General features: G+C 39.6%; 1 protein-coding gene across 1 annotated transcript in view; it reads right to left on the bottom strand.

Moving 5' to 3' along the window:
- The window catches only part of thsd7aa (thrombospondin, type I, domain containing 7Aa), a 62,440-nt gene extending 43,665 nt beyond the window's left edge, over positions 1–18,775 (bottom strand). Inside the window, exons 1-6 of the mRNA XM_077507649.1 lie at positions 18,769–18,775; positions 17,528–18,650; positions 11,383–11,631; positions 7,602–7,783; positions 3,667–3,822; positions 385–588 (exon numbers count right to left, since the gene is read on the bottom strand). Of these exons, the coding sequence (XP_077363775.1) occupies positions 385–588; positions 3,667–3,822; positions 7,602–7,783; positions 11,383–11,631; positions 17,528–18,650; positions 18,769–18,775 (1,921 nt within the window). The remainder of the gene's footprint in view (positions 1–384; positions 589–3,666; positions 3,823–7,601; positions 7,784–11,382; positions 11,632–17,527; positions 18,651–18,768) is intronic.
- Positions 18,776–22,312: the final 3,537 nt, after the last annotated feature.

Below are 22,312 nucleotides of genomic sequence, written 5' to 3'. Positions count from 1 at the left end.
CTGCATACTTTTGTGATGTGGTGCAGCTCTAATTCTTGGACCCTCAGTACTACTTTACTAACACTAACACAATGTGTCTTTCAAATGTTTCGTGGCTCCATGCAGAATTTTGGTTATTTACTTGGACTAAAAGGTTGCTGACCCCTGATGTGGAGTATGACTTCAATACTGTGCTCAGCTGTCAAACTTTGTGGGCGTGTTTGCAGTGTAATCTCAGTAACACAATATCCTTTGTGAATAGGACAAACTGCAAGTGGAAATGAAGTGCAGTAAATGGCGCTATCAGCGGATGCAGCACATTCTTTGTGGATTCATAAGTCTAAGTTGCTACATCGGTATGTACTGTATAGGAAAATGATATAGAAGTACTAAGTTCCAACAAACCATCACTGTTAACACATTGGACTTGAGGATTTCGTGTTCCTGGTCCACATTCCTTCTCATGATCAGGGATGCACTCTTCCAGCGTAACCACAAGCCAGTCATAGCATCTGGGGTCTTCGCATGGTATTGCTTCCACCAAGTGAGGGCAATTTCCGGTCCCACCTGTTGGATCGTTGACGATCTTCCGCTTCCTCATTTTGAACCCTGTTAAGAAATGACAGTAACAAATCAATAAATGCAAAAACGCAGAAGCAGCGTCTTTACGAGATGTTTATTGGTCATACTAAAACCAGCCCTTGGGTGTATGCATTGGTCATTTCCCGTGTTGACCGGCACGATATTCCATGATCCAGGTCCTGGGAAGAGCGAGGCGTTAACGCCATCCCAGCCAAGGTCACTCGCTCCCTAATCCACACTTCTGCTCAGGCCCGATAACACAGCGGAGCTCAGGAATGCCTGCAGGGCTCAGGTAGAGGCGGCAGAATCTCCCTTTTGATATATATTTTTTTGTCTTTCTGCTCCCCTTAAAAACCTTTATTTTAATCAGGTAGTTTAGGTTTACATATATTGCCATGTGTCTGGATCCCCTGATGGAGGATTTATCTCAAAGTAGAGGGGATGAATGCATCATGAAAGATGAGACCTGTATGAGGCATCACTCCCATAAGATCTGCTGATTGTTTTACAAATGGCCAGGTTGTGAGTTGGCTGCTGTCAGAGCTGGAGGCCTCATTTTGATGAAAGACATATTTAAAAAAAATGTTGAAATAATCATGTTATCGGATCCGATGGCACATCTTTTTTGTTACATCACCTTGGAAACAAATGGCTTTGAAATAGGAAGGGAGAGGAACGTGTCCGTTTCCAGTTGGCATTATGAACTGAACAGAAGCTGTGGTTCTAAATATCCATGTTGTCACAAGCTGTGTTGTATCTATTGTCACCATGTGACTAATACTTTTTAAATTGCATTGGATTAAAATGAAGTACTCCAGCTGAGTTGCAAGATGACCACTGAGGGGTATACCTGGAATTCCAAAAGCGGCTGTTGAGCCAAGTCCTTTCAAATGAGTATTAGGCCAGTTTAACTCATTCAAATCCAAAAACGTGTAAATATGTTTTTTTTAATACTTTGTCCTTCACTCCCAAAAACGTATTTATACGTTTGTTTAGGCTTTGATGCAGCTTTTGACATGAAGAGGTGGCTTAAAGCAGTGGTAGTTATGACCAAAAATGGCCAGCAGATGGCAGCGGAGTATAAGAAATCAGCCAGGGCAATATTGCAACTATATTATTATCCATCCATGCATTTTCTTGACCGCTTATTCCTCACAAGGGTCGCGGGGGTCGCTGGCGCCTATCTCAGCTGGCTCTGGGCAGTAGGCGGGGGACACCCTGGACTGGTTGCCAGCCAATCGCAGTATATTATTATATAATATATAAAATATATTACTATAATATTGCAACAACAAGCTCTTTTGACAGTGTTTTCACAAGGAATGTGAATATCGGTGAAACTTAGCTATATTCTAATGCTAATTGCTGCAAAATGGAAGCGGATAGAAATATACTTTTTTTTTTCCTGATGAAAGAAGAGACTAATCTTTCTCTTGGTAAGTTCCATATTTTTATAGTAATAGAACACAATATTCTGCGGGCCTCACAAAATCAGTAAAAATCCAGTAAAAAGTGAATAGGGTTGCATCCTTGAAATTGCTGGGAGTGAATGAGTTAACAGGGCAAAATATACATTTTTGTCAAAAGGGGATTGTTCGATGAGGTCTCTTAACTCATTCACTCCCAGCCATTTTCACTGAAGCAACCCCCTTTGCTCCTGTCTGTTTTACTGGATTTTGACTGATTTTACAAGTCCCACAGAATATTGTGTTCTATTACTATAAAAACATGGAACCTACCAAAAGAAAGATTAGTCTCTTCTTTCATCAGGAAAAGAGAAGGAAATTTGTATCTGTTTCCGCTTTGCAATAATTAGCATTAGAATGTAGCTAAGTTTCAGCATTATTGACATTTCTTTTTTTTTTTTTTACTTTATTATCAGAAAAACAATAATGAACAAACCTTGACACAGGGCATATCTTATTCAATCAATCATTCCACAGTAGAATTCACACATTTAAGTAATCTTTCACTAACGTCCATCTTTGTAGAAATAAGTCCGTCTTCATCTTTTTATTGACATTTCTGATGTGAAAACGCTATCAAATATAACTTGTTGCAACATGACCATGGCTGATCTCTTATACTCTGCTTCAATCTGCTGGTCGTTTTTTTGGTAATAACTACCATTGCTTTAAGACAACTCTTGATGCCAGAAGCTGCAGCAAAGAAAGCCTTGTGCATACTTGTGCAGAAAAACAAAAAACGTATAAATACGTTTTAGGGAGTGAAGGACACAGTATCAAAAAAACGTATTTACACGTTTTTTGGGTTTGAATGAGTTAATGAGTAGATAGTTAGGCAGTCTGTATAACGATGTAGAGTTGACCATAGCTGGAGCACAAGTCATACAGCGTACACTAATTCATCCATCACTGATGGACAATTTCAGTTGTTTTTCATTTTTGGATGCTTCATTAAGGCATAGTCGATATGCATTAGTCATGGCAGATGATGCTTTTCCATTGATAATTCAGAGCTGAAATTGCGACTGTTTCAGTACTACAAAAAATGAACCATGAACTAGCACAATATACTACAGTTTTCTTATGAAAATAGAAATAAAGAGCATTCTTGCCCACTCCCATTTAAAAAGTATGTTAATGTGACAAACTGGAACAGAAGTTGTTGTGTGTGTGCAGCCGGAAGTTCTGCTTAAACGTTGTTTCTTTCAATCACAATTCTAACAGCAGCCAAAGAGAATTGTGATGAATGTGGCAAAACAATTTGACAGTATATATCATTATGACCATCAACTGGTAACTTATGAGTCATTCTTAGATAGGACTCCCAAACCATCTTCATGGTAAGTCTCCCTCTTCAATCCACTTCACAAGATTTGTATTGACAAAAGGAAAAAATAAATAAAAATAAAAATCCCATTTTCAGAATCAGGGATGAATAACAAAGTGCCCAGTCAGAGAGAACTGTCAGACTGGAACTAAGGATAAGTTGACACTGTAAGAGAGCAAAGAGCCGCTTTCATGCTGTCTCTACACCTGTGTAAACTGACTCAAGTGGTCTGATCATTCTAATTGTGGCTCACCAGATGAAATTCTTAGAGCAGATAAAAACAATTACGGGTGAGAGATGCCGGGCAACTACCTTTCTTTGCAGTTTGATCCTGGCAGTTTTCATAGGTGCATGGTCCCCAGGCAGTCCAGGATGATACCTCACACTCAACCGGACAGTTTATGTGGCAGAGCTGGGTGGTGTTGGGGGGAGTCCCGACACATAGATCACTGTTTACTGGCCGTAGCGCTAGATGGAACACAGAAAAAAATATGACCACACATGTCACGGCAGGGTAAATACAGCTCACTGGTTAGTGATTCAAACTTGTTACTAAGTGACTAAAATTGCTTACAGTAATTCATTGCTCTAAATCAGTGGTGTCCAAACTACGGCCCGGGGGCCATTTGCGGCCCGCCATCCATTTTTCAGTGGCCCGCGGCATATGCTAAAAATGGCATTTGACTCAGTTCAAATATTTATAATACATTTAATTTTAATACAAGTACTATTAAAGGTTATTTTAGTGAAAAAAAACTAACAAAATAACTAAAACTAAAATTCAAAAAACAATTTTCTTAACGAAAAAACAAAAAACAAAAATGATTTTTAAAGAACGAAAACTAACTGAAATTACATTTTATGTTTACAAAACTAACTAAATTTAACTATAATTACAGCAAAAATTTCCATCGTCTTTGGTAATGAATTTAATGCATGAGACTTTGCGGATGACTTTAAATGTAATTTTTAGTAGATTTATTTTGATCTAAACCAGAATAATGACATTTGAAACTATGTCACGTAGAAGTGACATCATCCAGCAGCAACCAATAGAAAAGCACCTTCATGGTGTTTAAATATTATAATATAAAAAAACTAAAACTAATAAAAACTAACAGAACCACCCTGAAAACTAATTAAAACTAACTGAATTTAAAAAACAAAACTCAAACCAAAATAAAAACTAAATTAAAAAATTCCAAAACTATAATAACGCTACTGCCATATTACAAATAAATTGGTTTATGTACTGTAGCATTTTTCTAAATATGCAAAAGCACAAATAAATTATTCGTACAATTTTTTTTAGGACTAAACACAATTTCTGTGTTCAGAACATTACGTGGCCCTTGCATCATTGATTTTCTGTATGTGGCCCTCAAATGAAAGTTTGGACACCCCTGCTCTAACTTGTAATAAAAATAGTCCTGAATAGTGCATTGCACACTTTATTTTCCCAATGTCACAAAAGCCTGGCTTCAAATGGTGGTTCAGAGAAGATTTAACATTTTCTCCAATTATCATCAATTCAATATTGGTGGGTTTCTCGGAGGCTCAGAACAACGGTAGGTGACTCTCAGCAAGGTCATCTGGCTGATGAATCATTCTTGCTGTGACACAACATGACTTGGACTCATTCAGATGCAAATTGACTCTTCTTGGCTCAAAGCGCATCTTTTAATGGTATCGCTTAAATGTGCACGTACCTGACATGCCCTTCATTGCTCGTGTAACAAGAACAAGGATTAGGTTACTGCAACATTTTGCAAGTAGCCCTGGATGCAGAGTGCATTTCGAGGCGTGATTCCACGTCGGGTGGACTTAAATCAAACTCCGGATTATAAGTCGAACCAGCCAAAAAATGCATAATTAAGAAAGAAAAAACATATATAAGTCGCACTGGAGTATAAGTCGCATTTTTGGGGGAAATTTATTTGGTAAAATCCAACACCAAAAACATACATGTCATCTTGAAAGGCAATTTAAAATTAAAATAAAAGAGAGAACAACAGGCTGAATAAGCGTACGGTATACTAACGTTACATGACTGACATGCCTGCTAATGTCAGTAACGACGTAACATATTAAGAGTTTGTAGCGAGCAGTGACGGGAGTCGGAGGCGGAGTGTTGAAGCACGGAGCCAAAGGCTGGCGTTTTATTGACATCAGCTTCTGAGGTCTTAACAGCAACTCCCCACTCAGCTAGAAGCTAACAGGCTAACTCCCCTTTTCCACATAACAAAACCTTCCCACCCGGAACTCTCCCTTCGTCCCAACGTTCCGTGGGTGAATTATGTTCCCATCACTACAAGTTATTCATATAACGCTAGCAAAAAGAACATGCTAACAAGTTCACCAAACTATCAGTTTCACTCCAAATCACTAAATCCAATGAAATCTTCATCCTCGGTGTCACTTTTAAACAACTCGGGAGGTAGACGATGCTCTTCTACCGGCAATGTTGAACTTATCAACACAGGCCTAGAGCGCCATCTTGGGGTTTAGTGTGAAAATAACATGTGAAATGATATAATAATGTGTTAATTTCACACATAAGTCGCACCAGAGTATAAGTCGCACCCCCGGCCAAACTATGAAAAAAAAATGCGACTTATAATCCGAAAAATACGGTAGTTCCTTTGTCCTCCTGCACCTTGTTCAGTCAAACAGCTCCACACAATCACAACAAAGGATGATGAATGGTATCCTCAGCACATGCTAACCTTGACCAGGTAACACTGTGCCAGTCTACCAGATGGTCTAGGCTTCATTGTGTTCTACTTCCAGCTGCCAAATTTGAATCCTCAGAGACCGGTGACAGCCACTTCATTCCATGTTAGGCTTCATGGCATCACAGTAGCACAATTGCTCCACCCCATTTCAGGTTTTGCTCCCCCAGTGGCGACAAACTTTATTAACTGACGATGGTTTCTGAATATCCTTGACACCAGTGTCTCAACCCTGGTCCTCAGAGCACACTATCCAGCCTGTTGTCCGTGTGTCCCTATTCCCAACGCAGGTGAGGATCGTTATCAAGCTTCTCCAGAGTTTGCTGATGAGCTGTTATTAGAATCACCTGCTTTGGGAAACAGGCTGGATAGTATGCTCCGAGGACCAGGGTTGAGGAACACTGCGTTACACAATATGATGCTGGTTTTTAATGCAGTGCCGCCAGAGGGATCATTCATGGACATGTAATGTATGTTTTCGACCTTGCTTCCCATTTATCTCACAAATTTCGTGTTTCTTATTCTCATCTTTTACACATTGGTAATATCTCAATTGAAATCTTATCATACCACTCAGAAACACATTCCATACCATTTATTATGCTCACACTTGAGCTGGTTGTCTTTGAAGGTGGAGCTGATGCAGTTTATCATTTCCTGCTGGCAGTATTTATAGCGGCAAATGACAGAAAGTGTGAAACTCAATGCTGTTAACTGAATTGGCTATGTGAAATGTGACACTGAAGGAAAAAAAAGTGGCTGGTAGGAAGCAGATGATCTGAATAATTTTCAGGAGGAGATGCCAGTTCAGCTTCACTGGCCAGATGGACTGAGACTTATTGTGTCAACAGATAAGCACATGCATTCTACCAAGCCACTTTCAGCCTCCGTACAAGCAGTAATGCCACCAATTTAGGTGAAAGCTCATTTTTCTACTCTGCGTGGCTTTTGCATGCATATTTGCATATACAAATGGTGAAGTCTCAGGTTTAATATGAGGGGAAAACCACTTATATTCTCATCTAGGGTCCACACATGGATGGGAAAGCAAGGGGAGGCGACTTAACAGATGTTATGGCTCAGATATGTGTGTGTGTGTGTCTGTGTGCGTAACCCGCAACACTGAACAGATGATGCAAAAGCTCATGAACAACTATTTTGACCAGCAGACAGCTTTCACAGATGTTAGTTCATCATCTTGTTTGAAAACATGTGCTGATGAAAGCGCTTTTAACTCCCGCCTCTTCCATCCTGTCGTCAAACAAATGCTCAGCTTCCCTCATGTTTATTTTAGCTGCCACTAGCCCAGACAGATTTAATGTTCTGAGTTTGATCACACATTTAGGTCAAGTTCAATCTCAAAAGTCAGACAAAAGCCCTGAAATATTACCTATTAACCTTGACACCTCAGCAAATCTTCCAGCTATCGTTTCTGATGAGGAGGTTTTCAGCCCGAATATATATACAGTAGATGGATGGATGGATGGATAGAAAGAATATGCAATATTAGATTACCTTCTTTGCTCTTGAGAGAACTCCGATTGGAAGGTACGTCTTCATTGGCCAGAACACAGTAAACCTCCCGAGACTGAATACCACCTCCACACAAGCCAGTCTGGTTTCCTCTACGACGGTCCTGTTGACTCAGCAACGTGTCCACCCGGCATTCTGTCCACTCAGTGGTCTTCCAGGTGTAACTGGTGGAAAGATGTGGATCGGAGATGGTTACAGTAATCGCTAGACCGATATAAGGTTATTTTTAACTAAAACTAACTAAATAACTAAAATAAAAATAAAAAACATTTTCATTAATGAAATAAAATACAAATGATAATGTTTTTTTGTAAAAAAAAAAATTTGAAAACTAAATGAAACAACCTTTTTACATTGACAGAACAAACTAAAACTAACCTTTAATTTTAGTCAAAATGTCTTTAATTTTCGTCTTGGTGATTAATTTAATACATGAGCCTTTAGGGTTAATTTTAAATGTGATTTAAGTATATTTATTTCAATATTAACCAGAGTAAGGATCTTTGAATGTATGTTGTACAGAAGTGACATCATCTAACAGCAGCCAGTAAGTACCATCAGATGACATCGCTTCTTGGTGACAATTTTGATGTTTGACTTTTGGCTCCAATCTCTCGTCTGGCCTGATTTTTTTATTTAATTCAGCTGAAACACAATGCTAGGTAAATGTGTTGTTGTTTTATTATGGTGTTTATTAAATATTGCACACAAGTAAAATTTTTAACTCTTTGACCGCCAAAAAGGTTTAATAACGTGTAATAAATAATTCACGATAATTCACGATGTATGCCGCCACAAACGTTAAGTGATGTCAACTACTTTTATTTATTTATTTATTTATTTTTTAATATATGGTCAGTGCAACGTCCAAGTGCAGCGTAGCCGGGTCAATGAGTTGTGAAATCAAAAACACCCACTAACTATGGCCAGCAGATGGCAGCGGTGGCTGGTGGGGCCATAACTTGAGCTGCGAATTACAATGAAACATGACGCAATCTGATGAAATAGAACGTTTTCGAGGCTGACGTGAATGATCAAAGCCTTTGTAACATTAAACCTAATTTGACGGAGCGTCACTAAACAAAAAATATTAGTATCAAAGTCAGTTGTGGAGAAAATGTATCTTTTCTTTTCAATGTTCGCTCAATGTCACTCAAATTACCTATTTTCAAATGGTGATTACTAAAGAACGGAATAAGGCAGAAACATTTTTTTTCTAATGAAAGAATGGAATTCAATCTTTCTTGTGGTACCCATGTTTTATGTAGCAAAAGAACACAAGATTTTGTTTGCTTCGAAAAATGAGTTAAAATGGGGGTTGTTTTTTAATAACGTGTGGCAGTAAGAGTTTAAAAAAATGAAAACTAATACTAAAACTAAGCATTTTTGAAACAACTAAAACTATTTTTTTTAAAAACTAACACAGCCACCCTGGAAACTAATGAAAAATAACTCAATTTAAAAAAAAAAAAAAACCTCAAAATAAAATAATTAAAAAACTAACTATAATGAAAACTCAGAAATTATAATAACCCTGGACCTGTAAGTATATTCACCGTGTGTCACCCACAAACAAATATTGCAAATTTGCCTTGGAAGGTTATTTAGGTAATAAAAAAAAATAATAATACAGTTTTAATCCTTTGAAATTTCAAGCATGAATATGAATGTATTTTACTATGTCTTTCAATATTTTTTTACTCCAGTTCTACAATAAGTAGACACTTCCTGTGTTCAGTAAGCTAGGCTAAGTCGCTTTTGTTATAGAACTTGATTTATGTTTACATAAAGCCTTGGGACTTCCACTTTAGTGTCTCAATGTCAACAGGGTTGAAAGACTGCATTCTGTTGACTAAAAAGAGTTTGTTGCTGTGGCTATTCATTGAAGCAGTTGTGTGTGTGTTTAATCAATTGGTAGTCAGAAATAGAAAACCCCTCTCCCATTTCTGCTGATAAAGGAATTCATTTGAGGTCGCCAATAAAAGGGTCCATATTTATGAATGGCTTGCCCCTCTCTCACAAGTGCCTTCTTAGAAAAACCCTCGGGGAAAGCATTGTTTGGAGTCTGTCGGTTGCAAAGTGTGGTGAAAGGCAGAAAATATAGCACCAAGGTCAACGCACATACCTCTCCACCTCCTGTCTGTCAAAAATTAGGCTGTAAAATTAGATGCTGATGATGATGTGTTATGGTCAATTCCATGAGAATTATCATCATGGAATTATTCATTTTTTTGTTAACCATATATTCAACTACTTCATTGTGTTTAGTGATCATATGATTAGAAAGGTAAAGTTGATCAAGTCTACAATTTACAAATATATACAAAAATAATTCATACGCTAGTGTTGGAGATTTTTCTTGGATGGATGGATGGATGGATGGATGGATAGATAGATAGATAGATAGATACTTAATGCATCTCATTGAAAATATATATATATATTTTTTAATCGTGGGAATGCGGAATTATTATAGTTATTCGCCTTTTTATTCTCCACACTTTTTTTGCCGTGTAATAACTCCCACATAATACTTCCGATTTACGCCATTCAAATTTCAACTTGCTTCAAAAATTCACGCCATCTTGGGAATATATCGTCTGATTTCACAGTACTTACAGTATTCGCACAATTTAATGTTAAATATCAACATTCCCCATTTCCCCATTCATTTTCAATAGGACCGACATTGAACTTTTCAGTCTGCGCCAACTTGCATATATACAACTTCTCATCATTACCAGCTCTGTGATACTGTTCAGTGCCGCACTTGGTAAAATGCATTGTCCAGTAACTAGGAGGTCGCGGGTTCGAATCCCATCTCCGACTGTACATTGCAAATGTATCCATGGCAATTATGCTAAGTGATTAGATGTATACCAAGTATCTTAGGTCCACTTTTCCATCTAAATGAATGGCGGGTGCTGCATGCCTCTATTGCATGAATTTTATTTTATTTTATTTTTTGCATTTTTCCATTGGATATCAGTTCCATTTTTCCATCTAAATGAATGGAGGGTACGTTCAGATAACACTTTTACATATAAATAGGCTATTAGTCATGATTTTCAACAAGCCAAGTTGGCTGACATGTTAAAAACTTGCCCGGCCATACGGAGACATGCAAGTGCGTTGCAATCTTGCTTGGGAAATATTTTATTAGCATTCTGCTTTCAGCATTCCCACTGAATTTCTGCAGAAAGTTCACTTTATCTAGTTTTATAATTCTGCTTTCTTTTTGTCACATGGCTATGCAAATGACAGAAATATAAAAAAAAATAATAATAATCAAAATTATTATCCGTAATATCCCTAATTAGCTAAGACAGAGTCTGTATCACCACTGAGATTTAATTTCTATGAAATTCTAATAAATGTTTTTTCTTATAATCTCGGCAAACAGATGTGAAAACAAACAAATCAATGCCAGAAAAAAAACATAACAGACTATAGTGGCACTCAATAAAGCACAAGCTTTGGCCAAATCTAAACATCAATGTCTTGTAAATGGCTGAATTTAGTAATTGTATTTTACTTAGAAATAAAAAAATAAATAAAACTGCAAAACAAACACATGGCGGTAAAAGCATTGGCAGAGGTAGATCTTAAGACAAAAAAGCCATTTGATTTGTAATTTTTGGTTGATAATGGCCAAATTTAACTAGAATGCCACTCAGTAGAGCACAGTGCCCAAGTGAAAACAAATTGATTTCTTTTTTTATTCTCTTTGTTGTGGTGCGTTTGAGCAAATCTGGCAACTTACACGATGCAGGGCGGCATTGATTCCCCCTGAGGACTGCATGGCTGGGTCTCCTCCAGTTCGGGACACTCGGCCCCTCCTCCAATGGTGAACTGACTGACTTTTCGTGTGCGGGTCTGCTCAGCCTTGGGCCCATTGGGGTCATAGCACTCCTTCGAGCAAGCTGACCATTCGGACCAGTCGGTCACATCGCAGTCTTTAGTTACGACGCATGCTTGGTAGGTCACTGGCAGTGATTCATGTGAGCACAGGCTAGAAATGACAGAAGCAAAGCAGTATCGTGCTTGAAAAAGTCAAGATTAGGTTCAAATAAATTATCACAATAATCTGTTGGAGTTCTTCACCATTTTAATGTCTTTTACATGTTGCTTCCTGGTATATTGTCTCATTAGATGTGTAAACATATAGCCTGATGTTATGCTGCATTAGAGAATGGTCGGAAGTCGGAAATATCCGAGTTGAAACTTCCCAGTTCCGACCTCAAAGCGTTCGAGGTGAAAGTAAATAAACAAAATGGCGGATAGTGATAAATTGTTTTTTATTTTGGTCCTCAAAACTCAGTTTGACTTCCAGAAAACTTACCTTTTTGCAATTTTGCTTCATTTATTGTATTAATCTTATTTCATAAGCGTTCCATACGGTTAAGTAGTTTACCGTATAATTTCATGCAGGGATATAGCGGCAGGGGTTAGGGTTTGGTATTATCACAAAATGGCTAAAAATCAGAGTATAAAATAAGTAAAATAAGAGTGGTCATCTTGCAACCCTGAGGTTGTGGGTTTGATCCCAGGCCATTGTGACAATGTCAAAGTATCCTTGAGCAAGATACTGAAACCCTAGTTGCTCCTGATGCTGCGTCATTAAGCGGGTGAATGAATAGTCAAAATGCAAAACTCTTTGAGGGCCTTGTAAGGTGGAAAAGTGCTATATAAATGAAACACCATTACCATTTTGACCTGACAATATTCACAAAGCTCGAATGCATACACTAAAGCTGGATATTTCGACAGCAAGCTCTTCAAAAACTTTTTGCCAAGTTACGCATTTTCATCATGCACTAACTATTCCTGCTCCAAGCTCCGCAATGGGAGAACTCTTGATTGCCGGAGGTGGAGCTAGAAGGAAGCCCTGGGTAGCACTCAACCACATGAAATCTCATTTGAAAACCCAAGATACCTGGATGATTGACATGTCATGACATGTCTTTTGAATAGATGGCTGTCGAGTACCTCCTGTTCAGTAGTTGGTACAAAGTGTTGCGATCCACCTTACACTGAGACGAATCGCAAAAGAATGAGAGGACGATTTAAACTTGAGTCATGTGGTCTTGTCGGCTTTTTGCTTTAGAATTTCTCTATCCTATCCTATCCGAGCAAAGTAATGGGAGGACAGACAAGATTTTCACAATTAAAAATTTTGATGCTAAAATTTCGCAAAAAAAGAATCGCACAATAAATTTCACAAAATTTAGACTTGGTCATCTTAATCAATGGGGGTGGTGGTCAATCGCCAAATGCTATCTTGATTGACAATGCAACAAGTTAAATACTCACCATTATCCATCCTTCGTTGCTCTGTCTCGACAGCGATTGGAAGATGGCTGTGCTGTTTCCCAAGCGCTGGTCATGCATTGCAACATTGAAAATATACCGCTAGAAAGCTCAGTTTGCATTGTCTGGCTGGCGAGTGGCGACCGCAGTGGATAGTAGGACTACATTTCCCATGATTTTTACATCTCAAAGCAGGAAGCAGTTCTTGTTCCGATCAATGCCTATTGCCTGCTACCGACAGATACAGATGCGTATGAGAACACAAACATAAATTGGAAAGTAAATAGGAAGAAATTTAAGAGTTAAGTTCCCTTCTAATAGATTTATCGTATGAATCGCAATAACAACTGTGTGATTGACATACACATGAAAAAAAAAAAAAGCAAAAAAAAAGCGGGCCGCAGAGATGGGACCTCCGTAATAATGGTTGGCGAAATCCACCGGGATGTGGGACCCAAGGTTCAAAACAGGACCATCACACCCAAAATGGGACGTCAGGTCACCCTAATTTACTCCCGACCTGCCTTTATGAAAGAAAAGTACCTATAACCCTTTAAGGCAGCAATATCTAATGCAACAGGCCACAGATGATTTTTGTACCGACCCTACACGAAGGTGCATGAGACTACAGAAGCAAACAAACATCTAGAGCGAATATGCAATGGATCACAAGTAAGCTACCATTATGCTGCTCAATGACAACAGACAACCGGCTGTTTGGTCCCTGTACAACCGATATCAGAGTTTGGTTCGCATTTCCAGCAGCGAGTCGGATTCGTTTCCAGTAAGGTTTAGACACTGCCAAGGCTGCCCTTTGTCACCAATTTTGTTCATAACTTTTATGGACAAAATTTCTAGGCGTAGCCGAAGCATTGAGGGAGTCCGGTGTGGTGGCCTCAGCATTTTATCTCTGCTTTTTGCAGATGATGTGGTGCTGTTGGCTTCATCAAGCCGGGATCTCCAACTCGCACTGGAGCGGTTCACACCCGAGTGTGAAGCGGTTGGGATGAAGATCAGCACCTCCAAATCCGAGACCATGGTCCTCAGTCGGAAAAGGGTGGCTTGCCATCTCCGGGTCGGGGATAAGATCTTGCCCCAAGTGGAGGAATTTAAGTATCTTGGGGTCTTGTGTTCACGAGTGACGGTATGAGGGAGCGGGAGATCGAGTGGTGGATCGGTGCAGCGTCTGCAGTGATACGGACTCTGTATCGGTCCGTTGTGGTAAAGAAGGAGCTGAGTTGAAAGGCAAAGCTCTGTTTACCGGTCAATCTACGTTCCTACCCTCACCTATGGTCACGAGCTGTGGGTCGTGACCGAAAGAACAAGATCCCGGATACAACCGGCTGAAATGAGTTTCCTCCGCAGGTTGTCTGGGCTCTCTGTTAGAGATAGGGTGACAAGCTCAGTCATCCGGGAGGGGCTCAGGGTCGAGCCGCTACTCCTCCGTGTGGGGAGGAGCCAGTTGAGGTGGCTCAGGCATCTGGTTCAGATGCCTCCTGGACGCCTCCCAGGAGAGGTGTTCCCCCGGTGACGACCCAGGACACGCTGGAGAGACTATGTCTCTCGGCCAGCATGGGAACATTTTGGAATCCCTCCGGACGAGCTGGTTGAAGTGGCCGGGGAGAGGGAAGTCTGGGCTTCCCTCCTAAAGCTGCTGCCCCCACGACCCCCATAATCCATAGTGGATGGATGGATGGATGGATGGATGGATGGATGGATGGACGGACGGACAACAGACAATGGTAATATTACACAACATCATCAATAACTTTTGTACCCCATAATTTACGCCACCAAAAATAAAATGTAAACCTTTTTGAGTTTGAATAGGAAATTGTTTTGCTTCAAGCTAAGGGTGTCAAGCCAACATATCCAGAATCGTCTGCCTCTTATTAAGCCTCTTATCATCTTAGAGTAGTAATGTGTCTGTTGGGGATGAATACAAGAAAATATATAATTAACTTAGGAAAGCATCATCGTGTTGACGCTAGATTATGACGCACATTATTTGCTTGAAGTTTGATGACAAATATCTTCGGACCTTGTCTCTGACATTAATAATGTAATGAATTATGGACATCTTGATTTTCAAAGGGAGCAATTCTCATTGCTCAGTGACCTCTCTATTAAAGCTGAATAAGTACTGTCAGACAGAATGAGGCCATTTCACCTCCTAACAAAGACCACAATGGATATTGAACTAAAAAAAAAAAAAAAAAAGACTACTACGGAATGTTTGTGCACGGATGAACATTATAGAATGTTTAGTATATCCAGAAATACCAGATCACATATATTGTTGTTTAAATAATTTTAACCTGCCTGATGATGTCATAAATAGAATACAATCATTGAATAAATAAGCAAATGCAACAGTACAGTAAATAATATAAGGAATGTGGGAGTTATATTCTAGAAGAATTAAAGCATGATTGCCTTCAAGGCATTTCTTGGAGAACTCGGAAATAGCAGCATTTAAGGTAGGCACCATAATACTGACAATGAGCCTCTGAAGCACATTTAAAAGTTCCATCTGAGAATTTCACACTAATTTGAGAGTTTGGCACGAATAACTTACTGACCGAAAGAGACAGAATTTAGTCCCATCTAGTCGTGAACTAATAGAATACAATGATTTTGGATCATGCACACTACGGCGCCTCAGACAGACCACACATCGCAAGCCCACCACTAATTACTACTGTAAGAAGATTTATTTTTTTACATTGATGTATGTTTTTGCGTAGACCTGATTTGTTTCTTATTTGGGGGACGAATGTAAATATGATGTATTGGCAGAAGGATACCTGTGGTGTGGAGGCAAAAGATTAGTCTGAGAGAGTTATATTGAAGTCACTCAGGAGCGAGGCTACTGAATCAAGTTTGCTATTGAGCCATTCACTCAAAATAGTGTTACAATGGTGCAGCCGTTTGTGGACTTTCAGCAATTTGTCAGTTTGTGAGCTCTGACCAAGAAGCTAATGCTAAGCTAGCAGCACCTGACGGAAACTAGTGGTGGATACCTTACTTTCTCCACAACGAAGGGAGGACAACAGGTTGTTGTTTTTTTCTTCGGAAGGAGGGCCACTCTTATCAGCTAATGGAGGTCGACAAGTTATAGACTGTATTTTCAGTACGAAATTTCAGCTATGACAAGAAATTTTTAGAATGATCTGCCCTTTCAGTCAAATGGAGGAGATGCCATGGACTTCCATAAGTCAGACACCTACACTGTTTCCGGTTACTTATGTGACACATAGGCCGCGTCCCAATACTTGCACTTCCATCCTTGTACCCCTCACACTCGCACCCATCAATGGGAACGCGCAATTGAGGGGCACAATGGTGGAAGTGCCAGTTTTGGGATGTGGCCTATATGTCACAACGGTAACAGGAGTCAGCGTACGGAAGTCCCATCTCCTCCGTAGCATATACCTCTTACTAACTACCTAACGAAAACAGTGTTACATAAAAGTGAGCAAGCAGCCCGGTGAGCAAGAACTAGCTGGAGTGGCTAACAACAGTGGGAAAAGCTAGCAAAAGCTAGCGAGAGCCTGAATCACCAGAGTCAGAGATGACCACCTGCGGGCCCCAGCTGTGGTAGGCAAGCGGCATTCGATCATTGGGTCCAACACCAGCTGCAAGCAACCACCAGAGGCTAACTACAGTCGTGAAGTTCTTCTCCTTTGGGCATCCATAGCAGAAAGATGGTGGCGAAACATGTCAGTCTCCCAAAGGAGTGGAGCGACCTATGTACTATAATTAGCGATTACTAGATCTACGATTATACATTTAAGAAAATGTTTGCTGATGATAGAACTTTTTTTTTATGTTATTGAACTTAGTAGTGGGGTTTTAAAATGAATGCTAATGGTGCTAAATATTACACACTCTCCTTTACAGGCACGGTCTTCCGTTTTCACTCAGGAAAATGCACTTTTTAAATACATTTACACGTATTTATTGTATTTAATAAGTGCATTTTCCTGAGTGAAAACGGAAGACCGTGCCTTTAAGTATTTTCAAATATAGCTAGTTCAGGATGCACTCCACCTCTGCTCTAATCTAAAGTCATCTGAGATAGCTTACCCATGACCCTAATTTGGTCAAGCACAATAGAATAAAGAAAATGGAGGGCCGAATGGAGCTTGAGGTTTGAATAAAGGATTTGTAGGAATGGCTAATCTCAAAATAAATGAACTCATCATTATATAATTAACAGATGGATGACACGTCAATCGTTCAATCGTTATTTAAGTTAATTTAATTCAATGTAGGTTTATATACCAACTTCTACAACACATTTGATCAAAAAGAACAGGTCCACATGCCTCTCACACATCGAACCAAACTAATGCAACTGAACTGTACATGAGAAAGAACATTTGTGTAAGTATGAAAAAACTCCCACTGATGAGGAAAAAAAAAACTCAAAGAGAACCCAAAGTCATTATAGGGTGATCATCTGCCTTGTTGGAATGTGTTAAAATGGAGATAAGATTATAGATATGTAGCTCAAGACCTGAAAGACTCAACATTACATAATTATGCTATTATAGAATATGTTATATAATTTATGTAGAATGAATCTGTCTTACCTCAGCGCTTCAACACTTCCACTCTTGTGCACACAGGTGACTTCTCTTGTCTGGTAGCCAATTTGCAAATCCCAGAACTTTCCTCCAGGGCGGTTCTGACGGTTCCTGTTGCGTTTCTTTTTGATGAGCTCTCGGGTCTCGGGATCCTTTACCTTGCCCCTTTCCCTCAACCTCTCTCGGACTTTCTCACGGGTTTTCTCTCGTTTTTCTTTGTTTTTAGCCTTTCTCTGTCGTTTGGGCCGGTCTGCCTGATGGGATGGTCTGTCAGGTTTTCTGTTCACCTTGCCCAATTTCCTGTTGGGCTTTTGCGGTTTGTCTCCCTCTCTGGAAAGTTCATCACCCTGGATGGACCTCTTGTCTTCCTCTTTTGACTGTTTGTCACCCTCTCTGCTCTGTTTGCCCTTTCTAGAGTGTTTTTTCCCCTCATTTTTGGGGGCTTTACCACTTTCTTTGGATTGTGGGTCTCTCTCACTGGTTGGTTTGTCAGCTTCTCTGGCCTGCCTTGAGATCGGCACAGAGCAGGGACCCCAGGATCCGACCCGCAGACTGTACAGGCTCTCCTCCCCCTCGCACGGACCTGGCTGGCATGTCTGAAACTCTGTCAGGTTTAAACATGCCGCACCATCAAATAATGGTGGGGCAAGAACGATGCGAATTCTGTTCTGCAAGCCCATTCCACAAGTCTTAGAGCAGGGTGTCCATGGACTGAACTCCGACAACACACAGTCCCGAGGACAGGGGATGAGACAGGCCTGCTCCAGACGGGGTTTGGGTTCAAAGTATTCACATATTGCGTCCTCTGCTGGCTCACCATTCACTTTCTGGACGCAGCCCACCTCACGGGTCTGTATACCTTCCTCGCCCCGAGTGCACACAGTGGGCCGTTGCACCCCAACACTGCGCATTGACACAGGAACACATTGGTTCCACGCCCCCAGTTGCCAGTCATATAGGTCTTTGTGCCAATCACACACTCTAAAGCAGCGTTGTTGGTTGTTCGGCCGTTCTGCCTGGTCGCAGTTCGTTTGTAGAGTGGTCCAACCTTCGGAGTGAGCGCACCATACCGCTCTGCTCTGGCTGCCTCCTGGGCCACACTCACTGCCCATGCATCGACCCCATGGACCTGAAGGAGGACAGAAAAAGTCAGAAATGTGGTTGGTTGGTTTGCATGGGTTGCCTGTCTTTCTTTCTGTCTTTCTTTCTTTCTTTCTTTCTTTCTTTGTATTTTTATGTACACTTACAAACCATTCCTGATTCTTTTATTAACTCATTCACTCCCAGCCATTTTCACAGAAGCAATCCCGTTCGCTCCAGGCTGTTTTATTGAATTTTGACTGATTTTGCAAGGCCCACCGAATATTGGGTTAAATTGCTATAAAAGCATGGGACCTACCAAAAGAAATATTAAAGTCTCTTCTTTCAACAGGAAAAAAAAAAGTATGTTTCTATCTGTTTCCGTTTTGTAGCAATCAGCATTAGATGAGAGCTAAGTTTCATCAGTTTTCACAAATCTATTTAAAATTAAAAGTAATTTAGCTTTTTCTCTAGATGGCCTTGCTCTGCTGACACCTGCTGCCCGTTTGTGTAATATCTACCATTTCTGCAACCGTTCTTTGCAGTTGAGAGGCTGCATCAAAGCCTTCTGTATGCTCTAGCATAATAAAAAAAACAAAAAACAAAAAACGTATAAATACGTCTTTGGGACACTTTAAAAAAACAAAAAAACAAACGTATTTACACGTTATTGGGAGCAAATGAGTTAAGGTACGTAACCGTTTGGTCCCGACTCAAAAGGTGAAATATAAGCTAATCTTCTATTTTGGGTTCATATTTTTCGATACAACTCCAGAAGTGTTATGCCTCACCACACTTCACTGTGTATGAATAATGTCCTGGCATCATCAAATCACTCGCTTTAAATGTTATTGCCTTTCCATAGTTTTATGAGAATACTATTAATGCTAATGACAAACATCAGCCAAAAATTTCCTCACAACGCCTTTGTTAGGAAGTGTAGCACAGGCAGAGATGAATAAATCACTGAATGCAAAAGCATCAAGGAATCTAATGATGTGAGGAATTGCATGCGTACAGAATAATTAATTAGCTGTTGCAATGCCGGCATCCTTTGTAGCAACGCACACTGATAAATATTCATGTTTTATGTATTGTAATATGGATTTTGCGGAAATAACGTGATACATATTGTAAATATTTTTATGTACTTTGTAGTAGAAGTTTCTAAAATGCTTAGATGAGGTTCCATTTATCATTTCATTTGATACTTTATTCCTTGCTGTTGAAGAACACCATAAATGTTTGATATACTGCAAGTTACACATAGATTCATGACCTGAATACAGAAATTGAAGAGCCATGTAAACTTCTCCAAGAGAGTTCCTTGACATTTGAAACAATTGTCATGGACATACAAACAGATGAGCAAGTCATTGTACGTAGGGTAAGAAGTCAGAGGCTATATTAGAGTTCTATGGTTTCAGTCAATAAAACCGAGTTACAGTGAAAATGTCAACAGAACCGGCAGGCTGAATCAGCCTGTGGCTTAAAGCAGAAGGTCAGAATGAATACAGATCAATACAAGGAGCAAGAAACTGCGCTGGACAGGAGACACAGTTGCTATTTCACATGGAGGATTTCCCAGAAGCTATCAAGTATGACAGAAAATACGGGGAAAAAATTGATAATAAAGTTCACATATACATATATAATTTTTAGGTATTTTTATTGTAAATCTTAATATTAAATATTATTTAATACCAGTGTGTAGATATAAAATTAAAAGGGAAATATTCAGGACTGACATTAATTAATATAACCAGCACAGATGTGAGTGAAATGACACAATCACATGCCCACAACGCTTTTTTTTTTTTTTTTGGTTATAACTGCCTTCTCCTCATCAAATGGGAAATGGATGCACAATTGCAGATGCATATGCACTACCATGAGGCGCACAGTAGAAATACTGGCTGTGATGCGAGGAGGTCTCCAATTTCCCACATCACGTGCGTGGCCGACGGCATCATCCACAAAAAGGAGATCTTGCAGTATTAACGCACGTTTTGCACGCCAATCTCATGGACGGACCCCAGTGAGTCAGTATCTGCTTCCAAGAGTCTACATTCAGTGCACAAGGAAGCAAAACGCCCTATTAGCTATTCAAGTCTGTCATGATTGAAGTGTGGTGGTGGACCCAAATGCAGGGAACAGGGCAAGGTGGCAAAGAATGAGGTCAGAAAAATGTTTAATAAACAATACCAGAGGAGGCAAAAATGAGCTACAAGCTAAGAAACGAAAACAACACAGTCCAAAAGGGTAAAACGAGACGAGGCATGGAACAAAACCGGCAGCATGACAGGGGGAAAATGACAATGAACCGACGCAGACAGAGGGGAGACAAGAGACTAAATACACACACTAATTGACACAATGAGACGCAGCTGGGCAAGACACAAGTGGCAGAGGGTGCTGATTGGTTGACACATTTGGAGGGGTAGGCAAACACAGGTGGACATACTCAGGTTTGACGAGACGTGGGAAGCCCACAAGGACAACGTAACAAAATACAGATCACGACAAGAATTCAAAGAAACAGGAGGACAAAATCAAACCAAACCACAATCAAACTCTAGCCATGACAAAAGTAACAAAAATCAACCCAAACCCAACTTAAACCATGACAAATTCAAACAAAATACCAAAACAAATCTTATGTGTTGACTTTCTTTCTTCATCTCTTTATATTATTTTTACAGTATTTGTGTGTGAATTTGTGTAAAAACTGAAACATAAAACACAGAGGACAGCAAGTAAATATGAGATTTGTCCATAGGCCTGAAATCTGAGTGCCGCTGTGGTTTAAGAAGACACAGGATGAAGAGTAGGTGAATCAGCGTTTTATGTTAGTACTTAGTACTGTATTCTCACAGCTATTATGCAGATCTCATTAAAGCTTTCTATTACAGGATCAGCCATTATCTGGGATTGAACAGTTCATTGGAATGTTGCCTCTAATCAGATCTTGGAAATGAATATTAAAAGGCTAATCTCTTTCCGCAATACATTTTATTTATTTCTTATGGGACCTAACATTTGGATTACATATATTTTTTTGTCTTTCCATAGTTGTTTCACTAATCTGATTCAAAGTATATTTACCTGTACATCATTATTTTGGATTTGACCATGATAAGTCTATTTCAGAGTGAAAGAACAGAAGGTCCACTCAAACAATTCAGGCTGATGCTGAATATATTGAGTAGATAATTAGTGGAAGTGCAAAATGTCACACTTTTTACTGGAAGAATTTACATTCCTCAAAAAGTCTCCGTCTTTTGGTGGGTGGAGAAGTCTAAAATAAAGAGATTGAAATTACTGCTTCTAAATTGCAATGACATCAAATATTTATTTTACATTAAGAGAAGGACATTGCAGGTCTGCGGAGATGTATGAATCTATGAATATTCATCAAATCTGCCCATGGGGTGAATTGAAACTTAAGCGAACCCAGTGGGGTGGAGAGGCGACAGTGACATGCACAGTTGAAGGCACCAGCAAGGTCTAATGAATCGTTTCTTGTCCTTCATCTATAAATCCCTGATTTTCCAGGTAGAGTAAATCAAAGCCCATCAATGAGGTAACATGATGTATGTGAAAGGTTGACTGGTCCTGAAAGGATGAATATTTAATTGTTTTCACAAGCTGTCATGCCAGCAAGAGAGGAAAGAAATAATTGGAGCCTTTTCTATGTTATTAGTAAGCATT

This window comes from Festucalex cinctus, chromosome 19 (genome assembly GCF_051991245.1).
Source record: "Festucalex cinctus isolate MCC-2025b chromosome 19, RoL_Fcin_1.0, whole genome shotgun sequence".
Classification (NCBI taxonomy): domain Eukaryota; kingdom Metazoa; phylum Chordata; class Actinopteri; order Syngnathiformes; family Syngnathidae; genus Festucalex; species Festucalex cinctus.
This window is presented reverse-complemented; position numbering and strand designations above follow the sequence as displayed.